General features: G+C 37.0%; 2 protein-coding genes across 3 annotated transcripts in view; one reads left to right on the top strand and one right to left on the bottom strand.

Moving 5' to 3' along the window:
* Positions 1-24,661, top strand: part of LOC131692025 (uncharacterized) — a 272,470-nt gene that overhangs the window by 174,220 nt on the left and 73,589 nt on the right. The window lies entirely within an intron of this gene.
* LOC131692024 (integral membrane protein GPR180-like) overlaps positions 7,332-24,661 on the bottom strand; it is a 129,315-nt gene continuing 111,985 nt past the window's right edge. The window contains exon 8 of the mRNA XM_058978850.1: positions 7,332-7,354. Coding sequence (XP_058834833.1) covers positions 7,351-7,354 — 4 coding nt within the window. The 3' untranslated portion in view covers positions 7,332-7,350. The remainder of the gene's footprint in view (positions 7,355-24,661) is intronic.

Raw genomic sequence — 24,661 nt, 5'->3', positions numbered from 1 at the left:
CAGTGACTGTGTTGTTACCTGGCCCGTCCAAAAGATTTTTCGCATCTTCCGATAACGGAGTATTGTTCTTCGGTGGAAATCTTCTGTTTTAAGAAATCAGATGATCAGATTCTCCAACAATCGGCGTACTAGATCTGTGTTGATTTTTACCCTGAAGGACTTTTGAGTATGATCCTCTCTGTAATTTCGTGAGCCTTCGTTCATGAATTCCGGGGTTTTTTTCTGACAATTGACCAAAAGGAATTAGGAAAGACGAAATCATTTTGGCCCCATGAATTACGATTTGATGTAGAAACGCTGGCAATCATACAACAATTTGTGAGGTTTTAAACGCATATCCATCGAAATTTTTACAGTCGATTTCACATCCTGAAAATAGTAAATTACATTCTTAATATTAACATAAGAAGTTAAAGCATATCTTTATCTGAGGTTAATGTTTCAAGGAATATTTTGAGTGTGGAATGGTTGATCTTCTAAAATGAACTGATTTATTGGGAAAATAACAAACTTAAGATACCATGAAAAAGCTTGTGGTTGCCACCAAGGCTTAGCGTTCTAACTATGTGTTCTTTCATTCCTTTTTCTAACAGCAAAAGACTTGGTATGCTATGTTAACCCCTCCCCCTGCTACCTCTCCCCATGTAACAGCATGCTTCAAACTTCCTCCTTTTACCCTTAAATGTGTGATGTAATTTTTGAATTTCCTTGTAAACGGATTTTATAGTCGTTTTTTGAATATATATTTTTGCATGCAAGAGACAGTAATCCCTGGATTTGATAGTGTTTACTTCATAGATTCGAACGAATATAGCTTTGTCTGCGGAAATTTGCGGATTGAAGTGTTATTTCATACCAAAATGTTGCTTTTTTGGCACTAAAATTTTCGTTAACTCTACAGATATAAGAGATAGAAATAAACTTGCATAACAAAAATTATGTAAATTCTTATGACGAAAAAAATTTTAGAACATTTTGAAATTCTAAAAAATCACCCTGAAAAATTATTTTGAAAAAAGTGATTTTCAGGGGTGCATCATAGAAAACTCCACAAATGTGTAATAAAATCAAAGGATATATACATAGTCTCTTCAGCAAAGTTATTTCTTATTATATTGCCTACAACTATGCTGAATACAGTTTTTTTTATTATTTTCATAAATGACCAAAAAAAATGTGCTTTACAGTTTCAGGGGGATTAATCACCAAACTAATACTTTCATAAGATGGGGAATATTTTATAGACAAACTCTTTAAAGACACTATAGCTCTAAAATCGTTTTTTCGTGGTCAAACCAATTTCGATCACGTTTTTGCCTAGATGGAAACACTTTGGTGCGGTAGGAATCCTGTTAACCGATAACCATCAAAACAGCAGGGCTGCCTATGTTTCTGGTAATTAAAATGCAGTATATACGGAACTCCAACTAGTGCCCGGCTGTGTTAGACGGTTTGAATCGTGACGAATTAATTAAATACACGCTTTGATCACATAAATATCGACGGAATGCTATGAATGCAGCTCACTTAGTAAACGAGAAACTTGTTTCATTCATATCCAGTGTAGTCCTCACTCGACTGAATCAATTAGAATGAAGTGTGTCTGCTGTGGATGCAGTTGAACGCAATTATCCAATTAATTAGCAATGAACTAGAAACGATAGGAAGCTATTATAAATAAGAGGTGACGACTCGCAGCCGTTGCAGATAATTAGAACAACACCAAGGAAGATGCTTTCACATTCCATTGCGTTGTGGCGCTTAGCTTGATACTGATCCTATCTTGTGATATTCGTTTTTAAATTATGCAGTTATTGCTTGCAACTAATTTAAATCATGATAACATTACTCACGTAAGATCGAATTATTCCTATTATGCAAGAAGCCTTGTTATTACTCAAACATCGACTAACCAACGATCTCGGTAATGTTAGTAGTTAGTTAGTGCGTTTCTTTTTCCTGCCAAATTAGCAACGTTTTTGTTTGACCCCTAAACCGAGTCAGGTTGCAACCCCAACCGTCAGTTGTCAGCTGTCAGTTCATACATTTTCTCGGCAGTTGGGCTTAGAACCTGACTCAGTTTCGCTTCAATCAAAAACGACATAAGGATCGCAAACATCTGGACGAACATCACAGCAGCCTGTTTTGAGCGGAACTGTGCCACGCCCTAGAATCGTAGCACACTACACAACGGCATGTATGTATCTTTGAGTTGATGCAAGTCGCCCAGTTGCATCCTATATTGATGAACCGGTTCCCGGCCCGGTAGCGAAAAACTTCTTTCACTGCCAGCCGGCTGACAGACGGTTACAAACGAATAGGGTTTTGTTTTGACTTGTTTTGCTGCACCATAAGCAGGAAGCGCAGCAGTAGATCACAAATCGTGGGAGGTGAAATGTGTTGTTGCCAGGGAGGCAGTTTGTTTACCTTCACGGTTAAAATGCGTCGTTTAAACACCCGCACACCTAATTGAAAGCATCACATCACGATCATGGATGCGGTGCAGTGCAACGCGGGAAGGTCCGCGCATTTGAAAACAGTTTTTCGGCGGAAGGAGGGAAAATGATTCAGTCGTTCAGTGGTGACCGGCCCGTCATATTTCTCGACAGTGTGAATGTTTTGTTTGGACGCTAGGGGAAACGTTTAAATAATTTGTTGATGGCTCGATTAACGCTAAAAGGGGAAAATTGTTGTTAGATGTACGGAAATGCTTTGATGAAACTGTTTGATCGTTTCGATTGGATATGGGTACTGAAACTTGAATTCACCAAAGCGAAACAATAGCTTAACTATTTAGCGACGGCCTCCAGAAACTGAATCTAATATTAACTCGATAGATCTTACGACACGTCTATCAGAGGGCGTAAATAACTTTAATAGAACGATTATGCACATTTTTCAAGAACCGTCACGTCGAAATGGCAAGCGAGTGCTCAACGTAGACGCGAATTAAGTTTGATAGATAGACCATTCAAAGCTGTCTTGAAAGGGTTACCGCAAAGTCAAAGTTTGGAGAAATATCCAACGTATTGAAAAATTTACTTGGCTTTTCTCCTTAATAAGTTATTCTTGTGAAGAGAAAGACTAGCGGTACTAACACGCCAGCACGCTCTGGAATGAGTATAGTGATTAGTGGGACCATTCCCAGTTAAACTCATTCCGGAACCGGTTCGGATTTCTTAATGGAGTCATTATGGATTATGACTCCATTCAGGATTCCGAATCAAATTCCGAATGGTGTGACCGGGTTATAGACTAGAGTCTGTATACAATATAGAGTCCCGTACAGAGGAATGCGCAACACTGCGTAGAATGCAAACTATTTATTTTTTCTGTCAACCGGAATATTTGCTGTAACTTTGTGTGACTTTGATCAAATTACAAAACAAATTCATACTGAATGAAAAATGAAGCAATTTTATCGTGGCAAACGGAGCATCCCAGCGAAAACAATTTCAAACATTATTTCATATGATTTATTCAATGCTATTTAATCAATGAATAACGTGTTTAAATTTATTCAAAGAATTCGAGCCAACGCAGGACTCAGGTTATTTTTAGCGAATTTTTCTTCGATGAACTTGACACTCGAATAGAACAGTAACAAAACCATGTCACTGTGACAGAACAATAATAACCATTTGCAGTGAAGTACAATGTTATACTATAATACCACAGCAAGACTTTTACAGTAACTAGGGTTGGTTATGTATTGAGTTTTATTTTTTTAATGTTATTTAACAAATCATTTTGCTCCACGCATTTAACATTTAATGCTTATTTACTGTATTATTGTTTGTAGGAAACTGAAATTGTTACTTGAATTTTTAGTGTAAATTTATTGCAAGAACACTGCTTGAATAACGTCCAACTGCTCTTCAATTTAAAGATAACTTGAAGTTGCTTACTTTATCACAGTTTATGTCTGAAATTCTTTCATCATCTTATAAGTCGAACGCTATAAAATGGTTAATAAACATAACCGAAGGCATCCGTAAATCAAACAAATCAAATTAGATCAAAAAGAGTGTAATGAACAGATGGAAGAAAAAGTAAACCAGGTGGATAATACCAAATATAGTCTGGGTCTAAAATGACTTCCCTTTTTTCAGGTGGATCTTGTGGAGTTGAAGTATTCTAAAGATTTTTGATGATAGCATGTTCGATAACTCAGAACGTAATCTAGTGTACCATACTGCAGGATACATTCTTAAGAGTGTCCCGAAACATTATACTGTTTGTGAGGCATGCTTTACACCATGTATTAGTACGACCCCATTTTTAAAATAATTTACAAAGCATATTATCCTTAAAGATTTTAGTGGGGAAGCACTATTGTATGTAACAGAAGTTGCTTATTTGTTTTTTAACACTCATGAAATCACTTATCATAAATATCTTTGAAGAAGAATGTCATAATATTCGCAATTAGATGATCGAGGGTTTTGTAACGTTCCATTTGTGAAATTATCAACAATACGAAAAAGGGAAAATAAGCCTGAGAGTCGTTCAATGGCAATGGCATCATGTTCTTGTTAACTTGCTGACTTCTGTAAGCAATATAAGAAATGAGGAAAGATAAATATATAAACAAATAGTTTTTTACTCATATTATTTACTCATATTTTCCTGCCAATAACAATACTCACCTTGCGAGCACGCATGAGGACATAGCTAAAGAAGTATGTTTGTTTACTTTGCACGATAGGTAGCCGGTGACATGTTCGATTGGTAGATTTGGCAAATCGCACACAAAGGACGCTTGTCCGGTGAAAATTTTAAATGCGCTAATTGTACCGGAAACCATTCCTGCATCTAATTTTTGGACATGTCCTTATCGAGAAAAAAATTATAAATTCTCGTTCAAATCAATAAAAACAACAAATAAAAAACTTACTTCTTCGGGTACACTTCAAGAAAACAAGTTTCAACGTGTTAATCCACTTTAAAATAGAATAGAATAACAACTTCTTTACCTGTACAAAGATCTTCTATCTCCGTTACACCATCCTACAATTGTGTGTCACCTTATGCTTCATTGGCAGGTAACATATCTAAAAGAACGGCTACCACGCCTCCAATTTCGTTTTCACATAACGCTGCTTCTATGAATCTATGTAGCATAACGGAAGAAAAATTGAACTACTTGCAGCAATCAATGTTCCAGCTGATGATTGCTATGTTAAATTCTACCTCCATGTTTGCAGCTTTTCAAACTGGGTGGGCATTGGCTTACAAAATTGTAATGAACCTAAAGTTTAATAATGGCTTTAAATAATCATTTATATATATTAAATTGGAATGCTCGTTCTTTAAAAACGTGCGAAGGCGAATGTTTCAACTTCTTGAAGATACATAATGTGCATACAGCCGTTGTGACTGAAACTTATTTATAACCAAATATTAAATTGAAGAGTAACTCACATTTTTTATATTGATTGATTTCATCGAATTGTTGGATTCGACGGAGAAATCGCAATAGCGGTTAATCGCAGGATGAAACATTGCGTCCTGCCGTCTCTTGACACCAACGTATCGGGGATATTGAAGTTCGAAGTCGGTTTCAATCTTGGTATCATTTTTATTGCTGCAGCCTATTTATTTTTTCAATGCACTGGCGAGCACACACAATACGAAAATTTACAATAAATCGTTCGAAATTCTTCATAATCGGTGATTTTAACGCTAAACACCGATCCTGGAATAATGCTCAAAGCAATTCCAACTGTAAACTGCTTTCTAATGATTGCTCTACTGGTTATTATTCAATTTTGTTCCCGAATGGATCTACGTGCTATTCGCTTTGACAGACCAAAGTCACAATTGCGGCGAATTGATTACACATGCTGACTGACTGACTCAATAAGTTGTTTCCAATCTCATTAGCTCAGTATTTCATTAACAAAAAGCGAATTGGGAAAGGAACAAGACTTATCTTGATATATATTGATTTACGAAATAAAACTGACATTGATAAGGCGTTACAAAATTGAAGTGATCCTATACTGCCGTTACAAGCATATTTGTCCCATGTTCTATGGGATTCCCTATATACATGGGACAATTATGCGTAGAACGGCAGTATAGTTGATGCTAGAAATTTATCAGTAGGAAGACGGGCATAGCGTAGTTGGTAAATCGATTACCTTGTACGCAGCTCACCTGGGTTCGATTCCCAACCCCCGTACATAGGGTTACAGATTTTTCCAAAAGAGGTTTCTCTAACCCGCAAAGAGAATAATGACTCTAAGGATAAAACCTCTATAATCAAAAAATTATCAGTACCAACAAATCATTTGAGTAACAACAGTCACAAGGATCAGTTCTAGAACTGAAGTTACTGCAATTAATCTGATTGGATTCCGATGGAGCAGTGCTGCAAGAGACAGTTTATGTTGATGACGGAAAACGGATTTTTCAGATATCTTCGTTATGTTGCAATATTATTGAAAACTGATAAAACTTATCAATTTAGACTATCATTGGCTACGTTTTCCACGCAAGTGGACTATTGTAAGTATTTTAGGAGAATTGTATTCAACATTGGAAGGTACAAATTGAGCAGCTTCTAGCACTGCGAGGGAAGCACCTATCTTTATGAAAAAGGCTTTTCGTTTTTGATGACTCCACCGTTTTCGAGGAAAAATAGTTTTGAATCCCTATCTGCACTAGAAAAAAGTTGGGCATGAAAGGGTTAAAAAAAACTTTCTGAAGTCACCTTGAGATACTTGCTTTAAATTGCCATACTTTCCCGATAGATGAAAAAATGCCAAGGTTATTCCTATTCTGAAACCAAATAAAAATCCAGCAAAAGCAAGGTTACTCTCTTCTATTAGTATTTTTTTAAATCATCCTAACTAGAATAATGTCACATATCAATGAGAATTCGATTTTTTCCCGAGCAGTTTGGATTTTGTAGTGGAAATTCAACTACTTATCAACTTGTGAGAGTAACTAAAATGATAAAGGCAAACATCTCAGGGGGTATTCAACTGGAGTTGCTCCTCTACACATCAAAAAAGCTTTCGACAGTGTTTGGCACAAAGGATTGACTGCCAAAATATGGGGTTTCAATTTACCCTTTTACATAATACACATAATTAAGAATTATCTTATTCATCGTGCCTTACTGTAAATCTGAACTATAAATCTAATAAGCTACCCGTTAAAGCAGGCGTCCCTCAAGAGTCAAGCGTCGTACCATTCCTACATAATATTTTTACCTCTAATCTTTCAAATCTACCCGTAGACTGTAAAAAAATCACTTTTCTGTGATGATACTAGCATCTCAGGTAAGAGCCTTCGAATTATCTGTAGTCGACATCAACGAAGCTTGAATATGTTTATTGATTACCTGAAAAAATGAAAAATTTCCACTAATGCGGCAAAAACATTTAATTGTGTTTTCGCATAAGCCAAGAGCTTCTTCTCTTAAATCAAATCATATTCATATTATTAAATTTAATGGTTTGAATTTAACGTGGCCAGATCAAGTTAAATACTTGGACTTGATTTACGATAAAAAACTCACTTTTATGGATGCAACAAATATATAAAATTTTTATACCCTCTTATAAACAGGAATTCTAGGCTCTGCCTAATGAACAAACTAATAATTCATAAACAAATATTTAGACTAGCAATGCTGTATACAGTGCCAATTTAGACAAGTTGTGCTACTAAGAAGAAAGCGCTTCGAAGGATTTAGAATAAAATTCGGAAAATGATTTTGAACCATTCTCCCTGGTTTAGCACAAACGAATCGCAAACATAGAAACGTTAGAAATTATGACGAACAAAAATCGTTGCAATCACCAATTGCAACGATTAGCTCTCTTTATAGTTTATAAGTTAGTTTATAAGGTTTGGTTAGCTCCGTATTCACATGACAAGTAGGCTTAACACTTCCTACTACAAAAATTATTTACCTGTTTAAGCATATTATTATATCTTAATATATAATAATTAGTCGAATCATGTAACCAATCGTAATAAAAAGTCATCACTTGTGGCTGAACACGCAATATATTGAATTACAAATGTATTGCAGACTAAACAATATAATCAAATACAAAATATGCTGGCTAAATACCAGCTCTAGTAGCTGCTAACTCTAGAAAGGACACTTTTTATTTCAGAAAAGGAATCAATTCCGCAACCGAATAAAAAGCAAGGCCTTGAAAATTAGGCAAAGATTCATATTTGCGATAGTTGAGATAAGCAATTCCATGCTAAAATAAAAAAAAACGATGTGCAGATTGCTTCAGTGGAGATCTAACCCTATTCGCAGAAGAGCAACCCCACAATCCACATCGAATCCCGGAAAAGGTGTGCATATCTATCTGCTTCATATAAGCTAACAAAGCAGCTCCCAGCAAAGGACGACCGAAAGTGGGCGATGTAGGATATATCGAGAAATTACCCCGTGACCGTTGCAAATATAGAAATATATGTATGTTCATTGATATGCCAACGCCGGAAAAGGATAGTTCTTGATAGGAATTAATGGTAATGAGAGCAATTTACTTTCAGATAATTCTAACCTTCAATCGTTAATAAAACATACTGGTGTTTTTCGCTGCTCAACGGTTTTCCTATCAGTGCACATTACCATTAAAGATCTACCAATTTAAATAAAAAATATAACATTTTCAACAAATATTTTTTTACCGTTCAAATGGTCTAATAATTCGACACAATTCATCCTCAGTTTTCGACTATCCATTTGCTAATTTTGTAAATTCTATCAACTGGTATAACCTTGGTAACTGGAATATGTAAACAAACCAGACAATTTTATGACTTTTTGACAACCTTGACTAAGTAGGCACTCGACATTGCATGCTTCGCTTTGCTCCAAATTTCTAAAGCGAGATGTACGTTGCTGAATTGTATAAAGACATTGGCCTTTAGAAGTAGGTGATACTATGTACCTAGAGCTAGTTACAAATTTTCATACCGTCTCAACCAAGTATTGCAATGTGTATGTAGTATAAGACTGCAGTTGAGTGTCATTAAATTTTACTGCAGTCGAACATGCTAGAAACACAAAGTAGCACTAGAAATGAACCATTTGAACTTCATTCTGCTTGTGGTACGCTATTTAAGAAGGATAATGAGCCTATTATCGCCCTGTTTATGTTATAAACCTATCCATTTGAAGCCGTTGCACAGTGGTCGGAAACGCCAAAAACGTGAACTTAATTCACCAGAGCTGTCTTTGGAGGAATTATTCATATGAATATTCTCCACAATCTGATAACAATTGAAATTAGGCATTGCTTACTGTGATCGAACTAAACAAAATAACTTTTTATACTGACGAGGTAGAAAGTTGGTGTCTTCGACAAAGTTTTAGGAATATTCATAGTGAAGAATTTTGTTGAAGAACTTGAGCTTGTAGGACTAAAGGTTATCGATTTATTAGGCTTTTCTATGGCAACCACCTTAAATCTAGTTTTTTTTTTTATATAACTTTTTTCATTGTGATTTTTCGTGCAAGCTAAGTTCAAGACAAATGTGTAGCTATTAAAACTATATAATATTGTCGAAGACTGTATGTATAAATACTTATTCGTTTCAAAGTTATTGAAGATTTTTACATTTTTTTACACCAACTTCAACTACGTATAAGAAAGAAAGGTGCAAACCAAAATGCACGAACGGGAACTTTTTTCACTGTCTAAAGTATGTACAATAAAGCTAAGAAGGAACGACTCAAAGATGCTGATTTATGCACATGTCATCGGTAGAAGCCACCGTAAGACTATCAGCACCGGTGCGTAAGCAAATGCGTGTGTATTTTGATTACGCTAAACGATAATAATATATTTAGACACCCGTTTTCGCACCGGTCGTTGGTAAATGGGTTGCCAAAATAATAATCTGTTTTCACACCGGTAGCTGTTATTATAGTAACGTTACATTTTTTTGCAATCATGCAATAAAAAATCGTTTTTTTTTAATTATTTGGATTTAATTCAGTGAAAAAAATTTGACTAGAGAGAAAATACATTTATTTATTGAATTCAACAAAACCGTTTCAGTAACAAGTATCATTCTCTTTTCCAAAAAATATTTTATTGAAATGGTTGCAAATTTATTCAAACTGGAAATGTTCATTGAAATTAAAAGTTAATTGTTGTTTCAATGCAAAAAATGTGTGTACCATTAATTTTGCCGTTTGAAGCAATAAACATTGTATAATTGAATTCAATAAGACATTTTTTTGTTCAAATATGCTAAAATTTTAACATAAAATAATAATTCTGAGAAATTTGATGGGTTCGAGACGGACGACGATTTCTATGAACTAAGGTTTGCCCGGCAGTTATTGTCTGAAGCACATACTACGACGGCTCCGAATCAGGAGTGCAATGAAGAGGATCATGTGTATAAATGGAAACAGACTTGCGGTGGAATAAGTTTTTCGGCCATTCAACGATTGTTTTGCAGAACCAGTTTATACGAACGATCGGTTTCGAAGACACTTTCGTTTTTTATGTATTACGAAGGCTTTGAAGAGGATAATACTATACTGAAAAGCCAGAGAGAAAGTTGGGTTTTACTAAATTTTGCGGAAGCCATCTGACATACATCTTTCGGACGCTACAGTCAAATATATTCGCATGGGAGAAAATTTGCGCGTTATTCTATGTGAGAATCCACCATATCTCAGATAATAGACGTTTAGACAGATTCTGTGGATAGTATAGTTGGCCCTCTCGAAATGGAAACATTACTGTACAACTTGGGCAGAACAGTATACAGTAAACAAAAATAATGAAGTGGTAGCACTTTAAGCGTGGCTTCAATAATGATATTAATTTGCTGAAGTAAACTGCGTTGTTTTTCGAGGTTGATACATGGAGCACGTTGATTCATCATATCATCTAACTTAGAACTAGAATCAAGAATCAGTAGCGACTGGCTCAAATAGCACGTTCCCCATGTTAATCGGAGATTTGTGGTTAAAAGACAATTATCAAAATACACGTTGAGGGGAGGTTCCAAACCAATATTCACCAAACACGGTGTGCTCGTGAACAAAAGGAGTTTCATCAACTCTTTCGTGACTGTTGTGAACTGCGCTGAACCAACAATAGTTTCTCCGGAATTTCACCTCAATGTGGATTATAACCCATCCCAAAAGTTGTTTTTCTTTTACTATTAATATATGACATCCAAGTCAGATTGTATGTGTAAAAATATAACTATCAATTTTAAGCAAGCAACAACTAGCCGCTAGCCGGCGCTACTATCGGCTACCGGTATATCCCGGTCAAACCATTCGGAATTTGATTCGGAATCCTGAATGGAGTCAGTATGGATTCCAAATCAAATGCAACAACCGATTCTGAGTCGGAATCGGTTGTTGCATTTGATTTGGAATCCATAATGACTCCATTCAGAAATCCGAACCGGTTCCGGAATGAGTTTAACTGGGATGGACTTTGCGTGCCGTGCACCCAGTAAAGTTCAATCGGAAATGAGCCGGAATTCTGTCTGGGTCTAATTCGTATTCCGGCTGCAGTGACACAACCGATTCTAACAAGAATCAGTTGTGTTTTGGGGGCAGATCACTCTAGAAATGTATAACGAATTTGCATCAAATTAGAAAAAATGCATTTAATTTCCATTTTTGCACCAACTTTGCACTCTCTCGCAGAAAAGTGTGTTTAACAAACGCTGATTCACTTTTTTCGACGTTTGTTGAATGTAAGGCTAATTTTTTGTACGGTTTTGACGTCTTACACGCAACGCAAAATACATTATTAATTTCTATTTCGATGGAAAGAAATGCATTTAATTTAGCTGATTTTTAAAAATGCATCACAAGTGATCTGCCCCTAGGTTGTGTTACTGGATCCGAAATGCAAATGAGAACTAGCCAACATTCCGACTGATTTTCCGACTAAGCTGAACTCCGTAGTATTCCGGCGCCAATAACACAACCAATTCTAATTAGAATCGGTTTTATTGCTGGAGGTAAAATACTAACTACAACTACATCTACTTCAAGACATAAACATTTAGTGCGTACCCCGTGTCAAATTGGTACACCCGAATTTGTGGCAATTTGATACAGTATATTAACTGAATTCAACATTTTGTTGTCGATACGGTAATTCCAAAGATGGAATCAAATAATGAGTTATTGTTTAAAATTATAAATTTGATTCCAATTTATCAGTATGGCAAAAGAAATAACACGGAATCTTTATTTCAAACAACGGTCCTGTGGGGTAGTGCAAAATTTCTAGCGCCAGCGATAAGAATTACACGGAATCTTTATTTCAAACAACGGTCCTGTGGGGTAGTGCAAAATTTCTAGCGCCAGCGATAAGAATCTTTTTATAATTCGAGGTAGCGTACTGTATCATATGGTGAACACTTGTCTCCAATTTTAACTCAAACAATTTGAAATACTATTAGAGCTTCGCCTGTCAAATGCATGAGCATCGCTTTTTACGATGCGATGAGCTGAAGCGACAATTATGTAATGTAATGTTCAGATTTGCTCTTTTGAATATCATCGATGTATTTCCCATATCAGTCTTCGAATTGTTATGTCTGTTTATCTGTGCTTAGAACGAGCCAAAGGATCTTTTGACGTTTGGCATGGCCAGACACGGGTCATAATCATAGGTAAATTAAACAGTCGAACGTTCGAACATTTTTGAACGTAACGTATGCTGCTTCCAAATTGGTCATCAAATCCACATCCATGCATCCACAGTTGGTATAAAATTCTCGGAGTAAGTCAAAAACTATGGTAACTAATAACGAAAGTGGTTATCCTAGAATTATAAGACATTTCTACATTGTTCGACGTAGAATACTTCTAGTAAATTTATAATAAACGTGTTGCAACAATCAATTTTATTTTCCAACAATTAACTATAAAGTTAATTAACATTTCGTGTTACTGTTACTAAGAGCAATATAAGAAATGTTAAAATGTATTTAAAATACCAACAACAGCCCAATCCCGTCCTCCCCTTATTTACAGACTAAGTGAATTGAATTTCATGTGCATTCACGTTCATGCATTTCACTATACTGCCTATGATCAGTCAGTCCTATTAAGATACGAAATCCCATAGAAAACGGGGCAAACATGCGATCATGGGTAGTATACCACAACATAATATTATCCCTCGAAAATATGATGAACCACCGGATGAAACTAGATGGTGATGATGTAACAGGTGTGATCTGTGTCCGGCCATGCGTACCTATTAGCCACTAAATCCAGCGTTTCTTTTTAGGTATCCTTTTCTGAACCAAGCCCTACAGAGTGTGTGGCAAACTATTATCGTCGTGATCTTTGGTCCGGAATTAAAAACATTTGCGCGAGAAAAAATCACGCTTTTTCTTTCTTGAATCTTAGTTTCCACAGTCCCCACAATCACCACCATTTGTTCGCAGCGATTTTCACGGGTTGGAATCACAGACAGAACATCAATTTAAAAGCCACCTTATCGCTACCACTTCCTATGAAACCATAGCCATCATGATTATTTTCATCGCATTCCTTTGTCTTGGTAATGTCCTAATAATCAACATAGCATCCGTTGATTTCACAGTGACAAAAGCCACTTCTTGGTGTATTCCAACTCATAAAATTAATTGGCAATATTTGTTTATCCGCAAAAATTGAACGAAATAATCGAAAGCTTGAAGGTTTCGTTGGATACTGTCATTAGTCTTCGTATTGGCCTCCAAAGATAAAAGATTCAAAACCAATGAAATTCCGCTTCTTGATAGCATAGTTTCATTATTGGATAATCCTGCTGGTTCGACACGTCAATATCTCTAATTCCATTAGTTTAAGAGAGATTCAAGCTTCGCTACAAAAGCCTTTTGGCTTTTTGATTTGTCCCATCAATCGAATCCTGGGACACATCATGCCCAGCTTGACATAATGCTCCATCGTCCAGTTCAATCCAAGCTGCTTCGATGCACTCATTTTTACTTCCACGCAGGAAACATACAGCATAATCAAAAATATGTGTTATTGAATACAAACAAATACTGTTCATTGCTTCAAACAACAAAATAATTGGTGCGAATCGAGGTTTGAAAATATATTTTCATTAAAACAACAATAAACTTTTAATTTCAAGAATTTTGTTTTAATTTCTGTAAACTTTAAAAAAATCTTATTGAATTCAATCAATTAATTTTCTTGTTTCACAACCAATAATTTTGTTTATTGAGCTCGAATCAAAATTTACGTCGAATTAAAATTTACGCAGAACACTTCTACATAACATTTATCGCGAGATCCTATTTTTTACATTTACCTTTGTTTTGCCTCCTTTCTGCGAATAGCAACGTTGGCGCCGGTTGGAAGAAGTTACCAAATATAGACACTCGCTGTAAACCGAAACGATAAGTTTCCATTTCCCAACCTGTTTACAAACCGCCGGTGCGGTGTCGTGTTATGATGACGGTTAGTAAATTGCTTATACCCACGCCCGGTGCTGATAGTCTAATAGATGAATTAAAGCAACACCCTCGCTAACGGGGCAAAATAGTCTCTTCACCCTATGTACACAGAGGCGTATTTTGCTCATTCTTTTTCTGAATATTCGTTCTAGTACGAAATATTATATATGAGTCCCATACTTAAATGGTTATGGAATATGGTTGAAATAGTATTCATTCGTTTTTGCTTTTGGTAGCGGATGACGTAGCGGTATCATCAATTTTAAACACAGTGGTTTGCAACCGGGAAATAATTTTATTTAAGTAGATATAAATGAAATGAAAATAAATATTTTTAGTAAACTCCAAATTGCAATTCAGATTGCAGATAAATTGAAATCATAGTTCTTAATGCTTGGAAAGCTAACCGTTAAGAATATAGATGCTAACACAGTTTCCAAAACTAAAAACCGTTTTACCCCATCCAATACGTTTTAAGAAATATTCCCCTGAGATAAAATAACAAGACCTTCTACCCGACTCGAACCTAACGACAACTAGCAGCGCCTTCATCAAGTGTGCATTGGCTTGAGAACAAAGGAAACAATTGTATGTATTCTTGCCGTCATGAGTGAAGTTGACGATAAAGCGACGCAACGCCACGGTCGTTGACTTTCAATTTTGTTCTATACTGCGGAATATTTCCTGAAAGTGAAAATGGAGCTAAGACTTACGGAAGTCGCCTATTTTCAGTAGCATCACCTGCGCAACGCAGTACTGATATCGTTCAACACGTTAGGCTAAACAGAAAGATTTGTTTTGCAGAACAATCTAAAACACGTTGTCGAAAGTGACAGCGTACATGAAAAAGGACAATTTAGAGCTAAGGAAACATGACCTATCACCGCGTGTCCCTCTTGCTATGGTATTTTTGCACTGATTTTGACAAACAAATATTCGTTGAAAAGGTTATACTTCTGGCAACGTTTTGGCAATAATGATTTTATGCATGGTTAAATATTTTTCAAGCTAAATCTAATAAGGCGAAGGAACTTTATCGATGTTTTTAAAATCTGGGGGTTTTGATAGGTCACTATATTCGAGGTTAAATAAAACATTGTACACGCCTAGAAAATCAGCGGTTCAACTTGTATTTGAAGAGTATGAATACTGCCGATCATTTAAAAATAAATAACACAAATAATACATGCAATCCATTGACGTCATTCAAGTAAGAAAATGAGAAAGTGGCAAATGATGTGAAAAATCATGAAACCGCGAAGGAAATGTTAAAAAAACATGTTTTTTTCAGTAGCTGTGTCTGGCTTTGTATTTGCGAATGACTTCATTGGTGTCTTCATCGTCGACAGAGTGTGGAAGTGAAGTTGTGCATTCCAGCTCACGTGGTTGCTTAGCTATGCGACGATCACGTTTGCGCTTTGGAGCATTTTTTCGATTCCTTTTCCTTCTCTTTTTCGATAATTTTTTTTGATTATCTACTTCAACAACACCTTAAATTATTATATTGTTAACTCACGCGAAATATCGTATGTATCATGTTAATGTTCGTATTTTTTCAAAAACAAAAATATCAAAAAGCCATAACAAAACACGGGTTCAGCATTAATTTTTAAATAAGAAAAAAATTAATTGTCATGTTTTTACATTGAATAAATGTACTGTACTGAAGAAAAAATGCGTTTTCGCAAAACAATACATGCACACAGAAACTACGCCGTAACTAATATAGTTGATCCACAGTAACAGCCGAAATGACAGTCGTCAACGATGTTCTACTACGCCAATAAATAATTCTTGCACAAATAAAACAAATTTTATCAAAACATAAGATACACGTGTAGGACACCGGTTTCAAATAGAGACCAAAAGAAAACCGATATGTAATGATAGCTCTCTGTTGAAGAGTAATAAAAAACATATTAAAAATAATATGGCCCCTGTGACCGCGAGGCGTGCGAAACCGACAATCAATCGAAATACTACCTTATGACACCATATCGGCAATTTATGCTGATGTTGAAGTTGTGAATTCATTAATATTGGAAACAGGTACTGAGCTGAAACCGATATTTGTTGAATATTCAGTTGAACCTGTTGGTCTGCATATACAGAGCTAGATGATTATAGAACTCCGCGGCGGGTTGCGATGAACAGCAAACGACTGTAATTGATTGTAAGGTATGCTAATGAACAGCAAAAGATAGCTTCGATGTAAAAATCAGATATCTATTTACGGTTTAAGTCACGGTCATTTGAGTTTATGATGCGCTCAGAGTACGAAATCTTTGGCTATTAGAGATGGTTAGATTCGTCAAGAAATTGTATGGGTAATATAGACACAGTGCTCAACAAAGTCATTCGAATGGTCAGTGTTAAACTTGAGTTCCAGTGAATTTAAATATAAAATGTCAAGCTTACATTAATTCAAATAGTTATTTCACCAATTAACGGTACTTGGAAACAGAACGAAAACCCGCCCATCAAACATTCGTTATATCTCACCATCACTCATCTAGGCTTGCAAATAGCACAACAAATTATGTCATGCATTAATAACGTTCATCATCGTCTTTGTTTCAAAAACACATATCGTCTTCTTTTCGATTAACATTGTAGAGCATCCGGAACGGAACGCCTGCTGCATTATAATTCGATCACCCAAATACCTACCTCCTTCACGTTGTGCCACATTCCAGCAGCAGTGACGAATTACATACAGCATGTTCGTATCACCAAATCTGACATTTTTGCGTTCCATCCCTCTGACTATCATTACCGGCCTCCTCACCCCAAGCAGGCCAGGGCGAATGAATAAACAAAGCTTCGATCAGAAGCTTAACTTTTATTTTGATGAATGATCAGGAATCAGTTGTGGCACTTTTTGTGTGCTTTGTAAGCATTTGATCGAGCAGAGTAAGAGTGAGAAAGAGAGAGAGAGAGAGAGAGAGAGAGAGAGAGAGAGAGAGAGAGAGAGAGAGAGAGAGAGAGAGAGAGAGAGAGAGGAAAAACCGCACCAGTAGCCGTAGTAAGACATAAATATTTAACAAAACAGTAGGGAAAATATGCAATGAAACCGCTTACCTCTTGCTCGTCAACCGACATACATATACGCCACCAGTCACGGTGCGCTGGCTAAGCCCGCTAAAGCTGACATCATCGAATAATAATGCAAAGACCAATCAATTCATGTACGGTTTATTGGAACAATGTCGTCAGCAATTTGAATTAAATTCGATGAATAGAAGACTTGTTCACCAAAATTGAGAACACGCCGCAAATCGGTGGTGGTTTCGGTCGTTCTGAGCTATTGGAAACATTGATTTTAATAGCATATTTATTAGCATTATGATGAAGCCTACAATAACTGTTCCTCCCCAATGATGATATCATACAGCACGTTACTACGGACGTTTATGCTCATATCATATCAGCGCAAAGTTCGGAGTTCTATACATATCAACAAATTGACGCAACGACCGGCTGCCCTTTGGCATAATACGTCACCCAGACGTTGTCAATCATTCGCTTACAGCGAAGTCGGCGCTTGATTTGTAGATGTTGGATTGTGTGCCAAGCTCAGTTTGTACATGCGTAGGATATCAGGTTGTAATACGCCTACTTAAAAGTGACAATATCTCAACGTTGGGCACAATTATCTGTATATCAACTGTTTCAGTAAAGAAATAATGATCTACGAATGAGACTATGGTCTGAGACATTCTACAAAGTTGAACTTTATGACAAAACCTCAACATATAGTGGTAGATTGGAAACAGGCCGTGTGAAACCGGTGTTCATGTATTAGATAGTAAGTGATCGGTTCCTTCTTCCATTTCATAAGAGGCGAGTTCCTAAGTTAAAATGTAGCACAGTATTGAAATATAGGATCTCTAATCTTACAGATACTCTGCTATATATCTCTACAAGGCAAAAAAATAGGTAAAAACCATTTTTCTCCACCGAGGAGAAATTCGGTAAAACCACTACAAGAAGGGTTCAAAACCTATAACTAAACTAGTTAAGAAATTTGCCTTTCGATTTCGTCTCATCAGAATCCAACAATAACTCAGAGCCAGGACTAAGCTAGCTTGACCCTAGCTCCCAAAACGGAGAAACGATTTGTGTTCCCGAAAAAAATGAATAGTTTGGCGTGCTGTCTCGTAAGAAAAGGAGTTGTGGTTAAGCTCGTGAGAACTAGTGCAATTCTCTAAGCAGATTAGATAATCCGTAGTGTCGGTAGTGGTTGTTTCAACCGGCTAAGAATTACACGATGGGCAACCTGTTCCGGTGGTAAAAACCCACGAAACAGGGAAGCCCATAGTGTAATGCGACCCATGCTATGGTTAAAATTGTTGAAGGAGTTCAAAATATTCTTAATGGTGAACGAAGCATGGAAAGACCCGGGTGAACTCTCCAGTATGCTGCATTACGCAGCGGAACGTTAGCTCTACACACCTCAATTTTTCGCCAATCTGCATTATTTTGCCACATTTTTGTTGGTGGGGGGTTGGCTAAGACTTTCGACTAGGGTTGTGGTACCGGTAATATCGGTACCGAAAATCCCGGGAATACCGACCCATTATTGGTACCGTAATACCGGTACTGAGCAAAAGTCAGTACCGGTATTTTCGGTACCATTCAATTTTTTTTATGAAATATATGTAGACTCTATTGGTGGATCCGTTTCTAAATGTCGGTCTGCAATATGGGTTTTAATAATATTGAATTACCTTCTACATAAATCGTTCAGCTTACGCCTTTGTGAGGAAATGAGGTTAAACATTACTAACTCCCATTGTACTGAACGATATGTTTAAATTCCTACACTATTTGGTCGAAGTAAAAGTTCAACTAGCTTCTACTAAATTTCAAAGTATTCACATAAGGGACGTGAAAAATTGTTTTGATTTTTTTATTATCGAATTCTGATTGGTTCTAATAATTCACTGGCTGGCCCGTAATAAGACTGTGGCCTAAGTGATGTCTGCATTTGGTTTGCGCTTAAATCTTTATCTACAGAAGAACGAACAGCGATTTAGTAGCTTACAATTTTAGAATTGGTGAACTGCTTTATATGAGCGATTCGTAATTTTTGGTGATCGAAAAATTCAGCACAACTCCCATAGTTTACAGGAAATTAGGAGCCTTGGTATGCATAAAAGTCGAAACCAATTTACAGCAAAGCGAAAATGCCGAAAAGAAATGCGACCAACGTGCACATATTTACATTCTCGCTTCGGTTTACTGTTGATAATAGGGTTTCATAGATTTACCATCTGTTGAAGTCGACGAATGTTGCACCGCTTGACAATTATTGAATTCAAAGTGGCCTAGATCTGAAATAAACAAAGGTGCCAAATTCGAATAATACCTCCTGCTGCAATGAGACATCAGTTTGAGCAATCAATCTCACTTTGAAGCGTTTCTCGAATTATTTGAAAAAATATCCGAGTACCGGTACTTTACCGGTACTACCGGGATTGGCGGCTTGAGTACCGCAGTACCGGTTCTCGCCAAAATGGGTCGGTACTGCGAACTCTACTTTCGACTGATAGGTGCAGTTTTGCTGGGTTTCGATCATCAAATTTCGGTGTGTACAGACGAACCGTGTGGCATCCGGCCAATAATTGAGCCACTAAATTTCTGCTCCCATGTCGTAGCAGGCGTCCCTAAGTGAAGGTGTAATTCCAAGAACCTATTGGCTAGAGGCTTCAAAACATGCCAGTCGCTCACGGAGCGTTTTGGGTTTTACCCTTACTGTGTCTTGACTTATGCAGGAAGGTAAAGCTTCCATAGCATTGGTTCAAGAACCGTACTTCCATAAAGGAAGCTTCTATATTGGAAAGTTGCTTAACACTGCCTTCATTCTTTACAACATGACAGACATGACTAACCCACGTGAAATGCCTCGTGCTTGCATTCTTGCAAACAATGCTATTGACGCGTGTCTCATGTCAAAGCCATACAAATCTCCATATTCTGAATGTAGGAATCCGACCAACTTTTGCGAGGTCTGGGAGAGAGGAGGTGTTAGACATAACGCTTTGCTCTGAAAGAATTTCGTATGAGCTGGGAAATTGGCAGGTTTCAAATGAAACTGAACCGTCTCTATCCAATCATCTTGATGTCACCCTCAATGTTGTAACATATTGTAGTCCTAAATCTGCAAACTGGCACCTCTTTTTGGAAAACTTGGCGACTAAATTTCATGCATATTTTCTAAGAATTAGTCAACTATACGACATGAATGACGTCGTGGATACGACAAACTCCTTCATAGTAGCATCCTACGAAGAAGCTTGTCCACCTCGTACTGTCGACTAGGAGAACCCCTTGGTGGAAGGCTGAGCTTAAAAGAATGAAGTATATGAGAAGAGCTTGGAACCGGCGTCAGCGTGATGACTCCAGGGCTTTCAGGTCAGCTCGTAATGCATATAAGCGATGTCTTAGATCCAGGAGTTCCAGCAGTACTGCCTTGCGAAAGTATTTCAGAGGCTGTCGTCTGCTTTTTGCTTCGACAGCCTGATGACAGGATCATCGACGACGGCCGTCAGTCAAACTGCTATGCGACTTGCAACGTTGCCGTCTTGTACCACACACGACAGGTTGCGCATACGGTCACAACACACACCCACTTAATGTGCGGTGACAGCCTCGGTTGGTTTTGCGTAACATTTCTATCATTCTTGGTGGTAGAGCCGACACGTCGATGCAGTCAAAGAGAACATTTTTTCTGTGAAAGTCGTGTTCTGTACATTAGTTCAGCCCAGTACGGTGCGGAATTTGGAACGATTTGGAATGAAAACCGCATGCAAATTCTAAGGCAGAGCGGACTGGCTGCAAAACTATTGCACTAATGTGTCTAGTCTGAACGAGGCTAGCAGGTTTAATAAAATTATTTCAAAATCAAAGATTTTCAGATGAGCTCCTTAAAAACCAGTTGTAGGTTTTGTACTCTTCGCACGTAAAGATGGTTTTGAACAATTTTCTCCGAGATTAAATAGTTTTACCTAGTTATTTCTCTTGTAAGGAAAAATATAACATAGGACATTGATTGAGGAGTAGCACTTTTTAATCCCATAGGAGTCCTCACGATCCAAGCGAATAATGTTAAAATCATGGAAGTTGAGGGAATAAGCCATGGCAAATGTTTTAATAAATCAATTAAGTAATACTTCTGCTATTCCACTGTAAAACAGTGATCAGATCAGCGATTCCGTGTAATAAGTTAGTCATCGTAGAATACGATCGCAGCAAGGAGAGGCCATTGTCCAGTCAACTATTTTAAAAATCTTCTTGCTGTAAGTAGAATAGCAATCGGCAAGTTTTTCAGAGGATCGGTAATGTTGAAAGCTATGCATCTCCAGTCCACAATGCCGCAAAATTTTAAGGAATCCCATCATAGGTCGAGTTTCTGACTGTGAAATAGGAGCACTTGGGATTATTGGTACCCCGGGAAGTGTTGGAGGCTTCTGGTTGCAAATTTACCATAACCAGTAGGCGTTGTCTTCGGGTTTGTAGCAGTACTTCTAATTGATGAATGATTTTAATTTTGTACCCCTGTTTGGGACTACCTAAGATCCTTACGAGGAAGTTCGGGCGAGGCTGGACTAGGTCTTTTCCTAGAGTTTCCAAGCGGAGCCAAAAAATGCTCCTCGTAAAGGTCGTTAGAGGCGTAATCATGTAATCATCGTATGTGTTCTCAGAAATGCGTGGAGCAGTAATTTCGTCTGGAGCGATCTTTGGTGGATCGCTTCAGTTTATCTGCGCGAAGTTAGCACGTTGGGCATGTCAAAAGTGCATGCGGATTCTCTCCACAGTAAACGCACTTCTCTGCGGGCCTCCTGCATGCTTCATCCGCATGGTATCCCCCCACTTGCCACACCGCTGCTTGTTGCTACAGTGGGTGGCTGTATGGTATAGCTTCTTGAAATTGGAACAATTGTTGACCTAAGCTCGGAAATGCAGATCCGGCGACAGTCACGCAAAACGAGTCTGATGGATAGTACTTCCCATCTTCGATGGACTTTGATTGCAATCGCTTGTACTCCAAAATCTTAACTGATTGAAGATTAGGGTTCTTAAAGCGGCCAATCCCATCATCCATCAGAACATCGACAGTTAAACCTGCATCGTTTTACAAGACCGTCAATCTGCACATTTCGAGAAAGAATGTAGACGCGATACTCTATCATGGAGAGACTATTGTTAGTAATATTGTTGGCCTGTTTCAAATCAGTCACGACTACGCCCATACGGAAAAAAATCCGTTCATAAATTCATGAACAAAAGATTACGATTTCGTGAACTGAACAATTTACGGAAATCGTGACCATGTTTCTGAAAATTGTGAATAATAAACCTCGTATTCATGAAACTATTTGTGTTTCCAACAAACTAGTTCGCCCCGGCGTTACATTCAAATGATTGTTTGGGTTACTGTTGTTGTTTCTTGGACATATTTAGTTTTTTTTATGATTCTTGTTCATAATTTGGGAATACGCAGCCGACAGTCTAACGATGTTCATGATTTCAGAAGCTTATTCGCGATTTTTGAGATTTATCATCATGCTACCGTGCTATTTTAGTGGATCTACTATCGGATTTTTCTGTTTCACTGACGAGATTTATGTTAACCCATTCATGCCCATGTTGCTTGTGGGCAACAACGTTTTTAAACAGCTATAACTTTTGATTGAGGCAAGATTTGCTTACAAAAACAAGTATGGCTAATAAATGTGACTATTACCTTTCATTTGATTATCAACAGTTACTAGGATCAGCTCTAGAACAGAAGTTATTGCATTAAGTCTGATTGGATTCTGATGGAGCAGTGCTGCCAGGGACAGTTTCCGTTGACGACGGAAAATGATTTTTAAATTTATCTTCTTTATGTTGCAATAATATTGCAAATTGATAAAACTTATCAATTTAGGCAGTCTTTGGCTACGTTTTCCACGCAATTGGACTATTGTAAATATTCTAGAAAAATTGTATTGAGCATTGGAACGTAAAAATTGAGCAGCTTCTAGCACTGCGAGGGAAGCACCTATCTTTATGCAAAAAGGCTTTTCGTGTTTATTGACTCCACCGTTTTCAAGGAAAAATGGTTTCGAAACCTTACATGCACTAGAACAAAGTTGGGCATGAAAGGGTTAATGGATTCAGGATCTTAGTCGCGAATTTGGTAATTTATATTCACGTTTTCGTCATATTTTAGTCACGAATAGAATGCTTCATATTCATGACCTCCGAATCTATGTCGCGATTTTTAATATTTTAATTATAAGTGATGTAATTTATGTTCATGATTTCAGGAACTTTGGCATGATTCACGTTGTCGTGATATTCGAGTCACGAGTAATGATTTATGTTTATTTATATTTATGATTTCAGGATTTTAATTACGATTTTTGACATTTATGTCATGAGTTGTGTGATTTATGTTCACGATTTCAAGATCATAGTTTCTGTTTTGGCAGCACTGCCGCCAAAAACTAATATTTTTTCTAGACTCCTTGAATAATTTTCTTCAGAAGCGGTTTGATTCTAAAGTTAATAGAACCAAAGATATGATCAAAAGAAAATCAAGGGTTTTGGCAATTCGCCAAAACGGGGGGTGCACCCATGACCCGAGGGGTGGCTCAATTGAAACCAAAAAATTGGGTTTTTATATATTGGCCCTAGATGAACTATTCCTCCAAATTTGGTTCAAATCCGTGAAGGTCGATTTCAAGTTTTCATCTTTTTTTGATCACTTCGCGTGGAATGACCCATATTTATGTTCATGATATCAGCAGTTTTATTTCTAATGACACGATTTGTGATGATCAGCGTGGTTTTCGTTTTCTGTCAAGACATCACACTGAACCGTATCAAATGAATACCGATGTACGAGGTTCTAATAGTTTTCGTACCTATTACTGTGACAAACATAATTCCACGAATACTACCTAAAATTTTGTGAAAGAGATCACGTGAAAATTTTATCACCATGTTGCATGAAATTGAAAATGATTAGAAATATATTCTAAATATTACAAGCACACAAAATAGATCGTATATAATGTACTAGGATTCACGAACTAGTTCAAGAATACATGAATAACAATTCATGATCTTGTGAACTGTTTGGCGAGCACGAATGGTCAGACGTGACTATTGTACTATGAATCATGAACCAGGTCACGAATAAGTGAAAAATATT

This window comes from Topomyia yanbarensis, chromosome 3 (assembly GCF_030247195.1).
Source record: "Topomyia yanbarensis strain Yona2022 chromosome 3, ASM3024719v1, whole genome shotgun sequence".
Classification (NCBI taxonomy): Eukaryota; Metazoa; Arthropoda; class Insecta; order Diptera; family Culicidae; genus Topomyia; species Topomyia yanbarensis.
The sequence above is the reverse complement of the archived record's forward strand: the minus strand, read 5'-3'. Positions and strand labels throughout refer to the sequence as shown.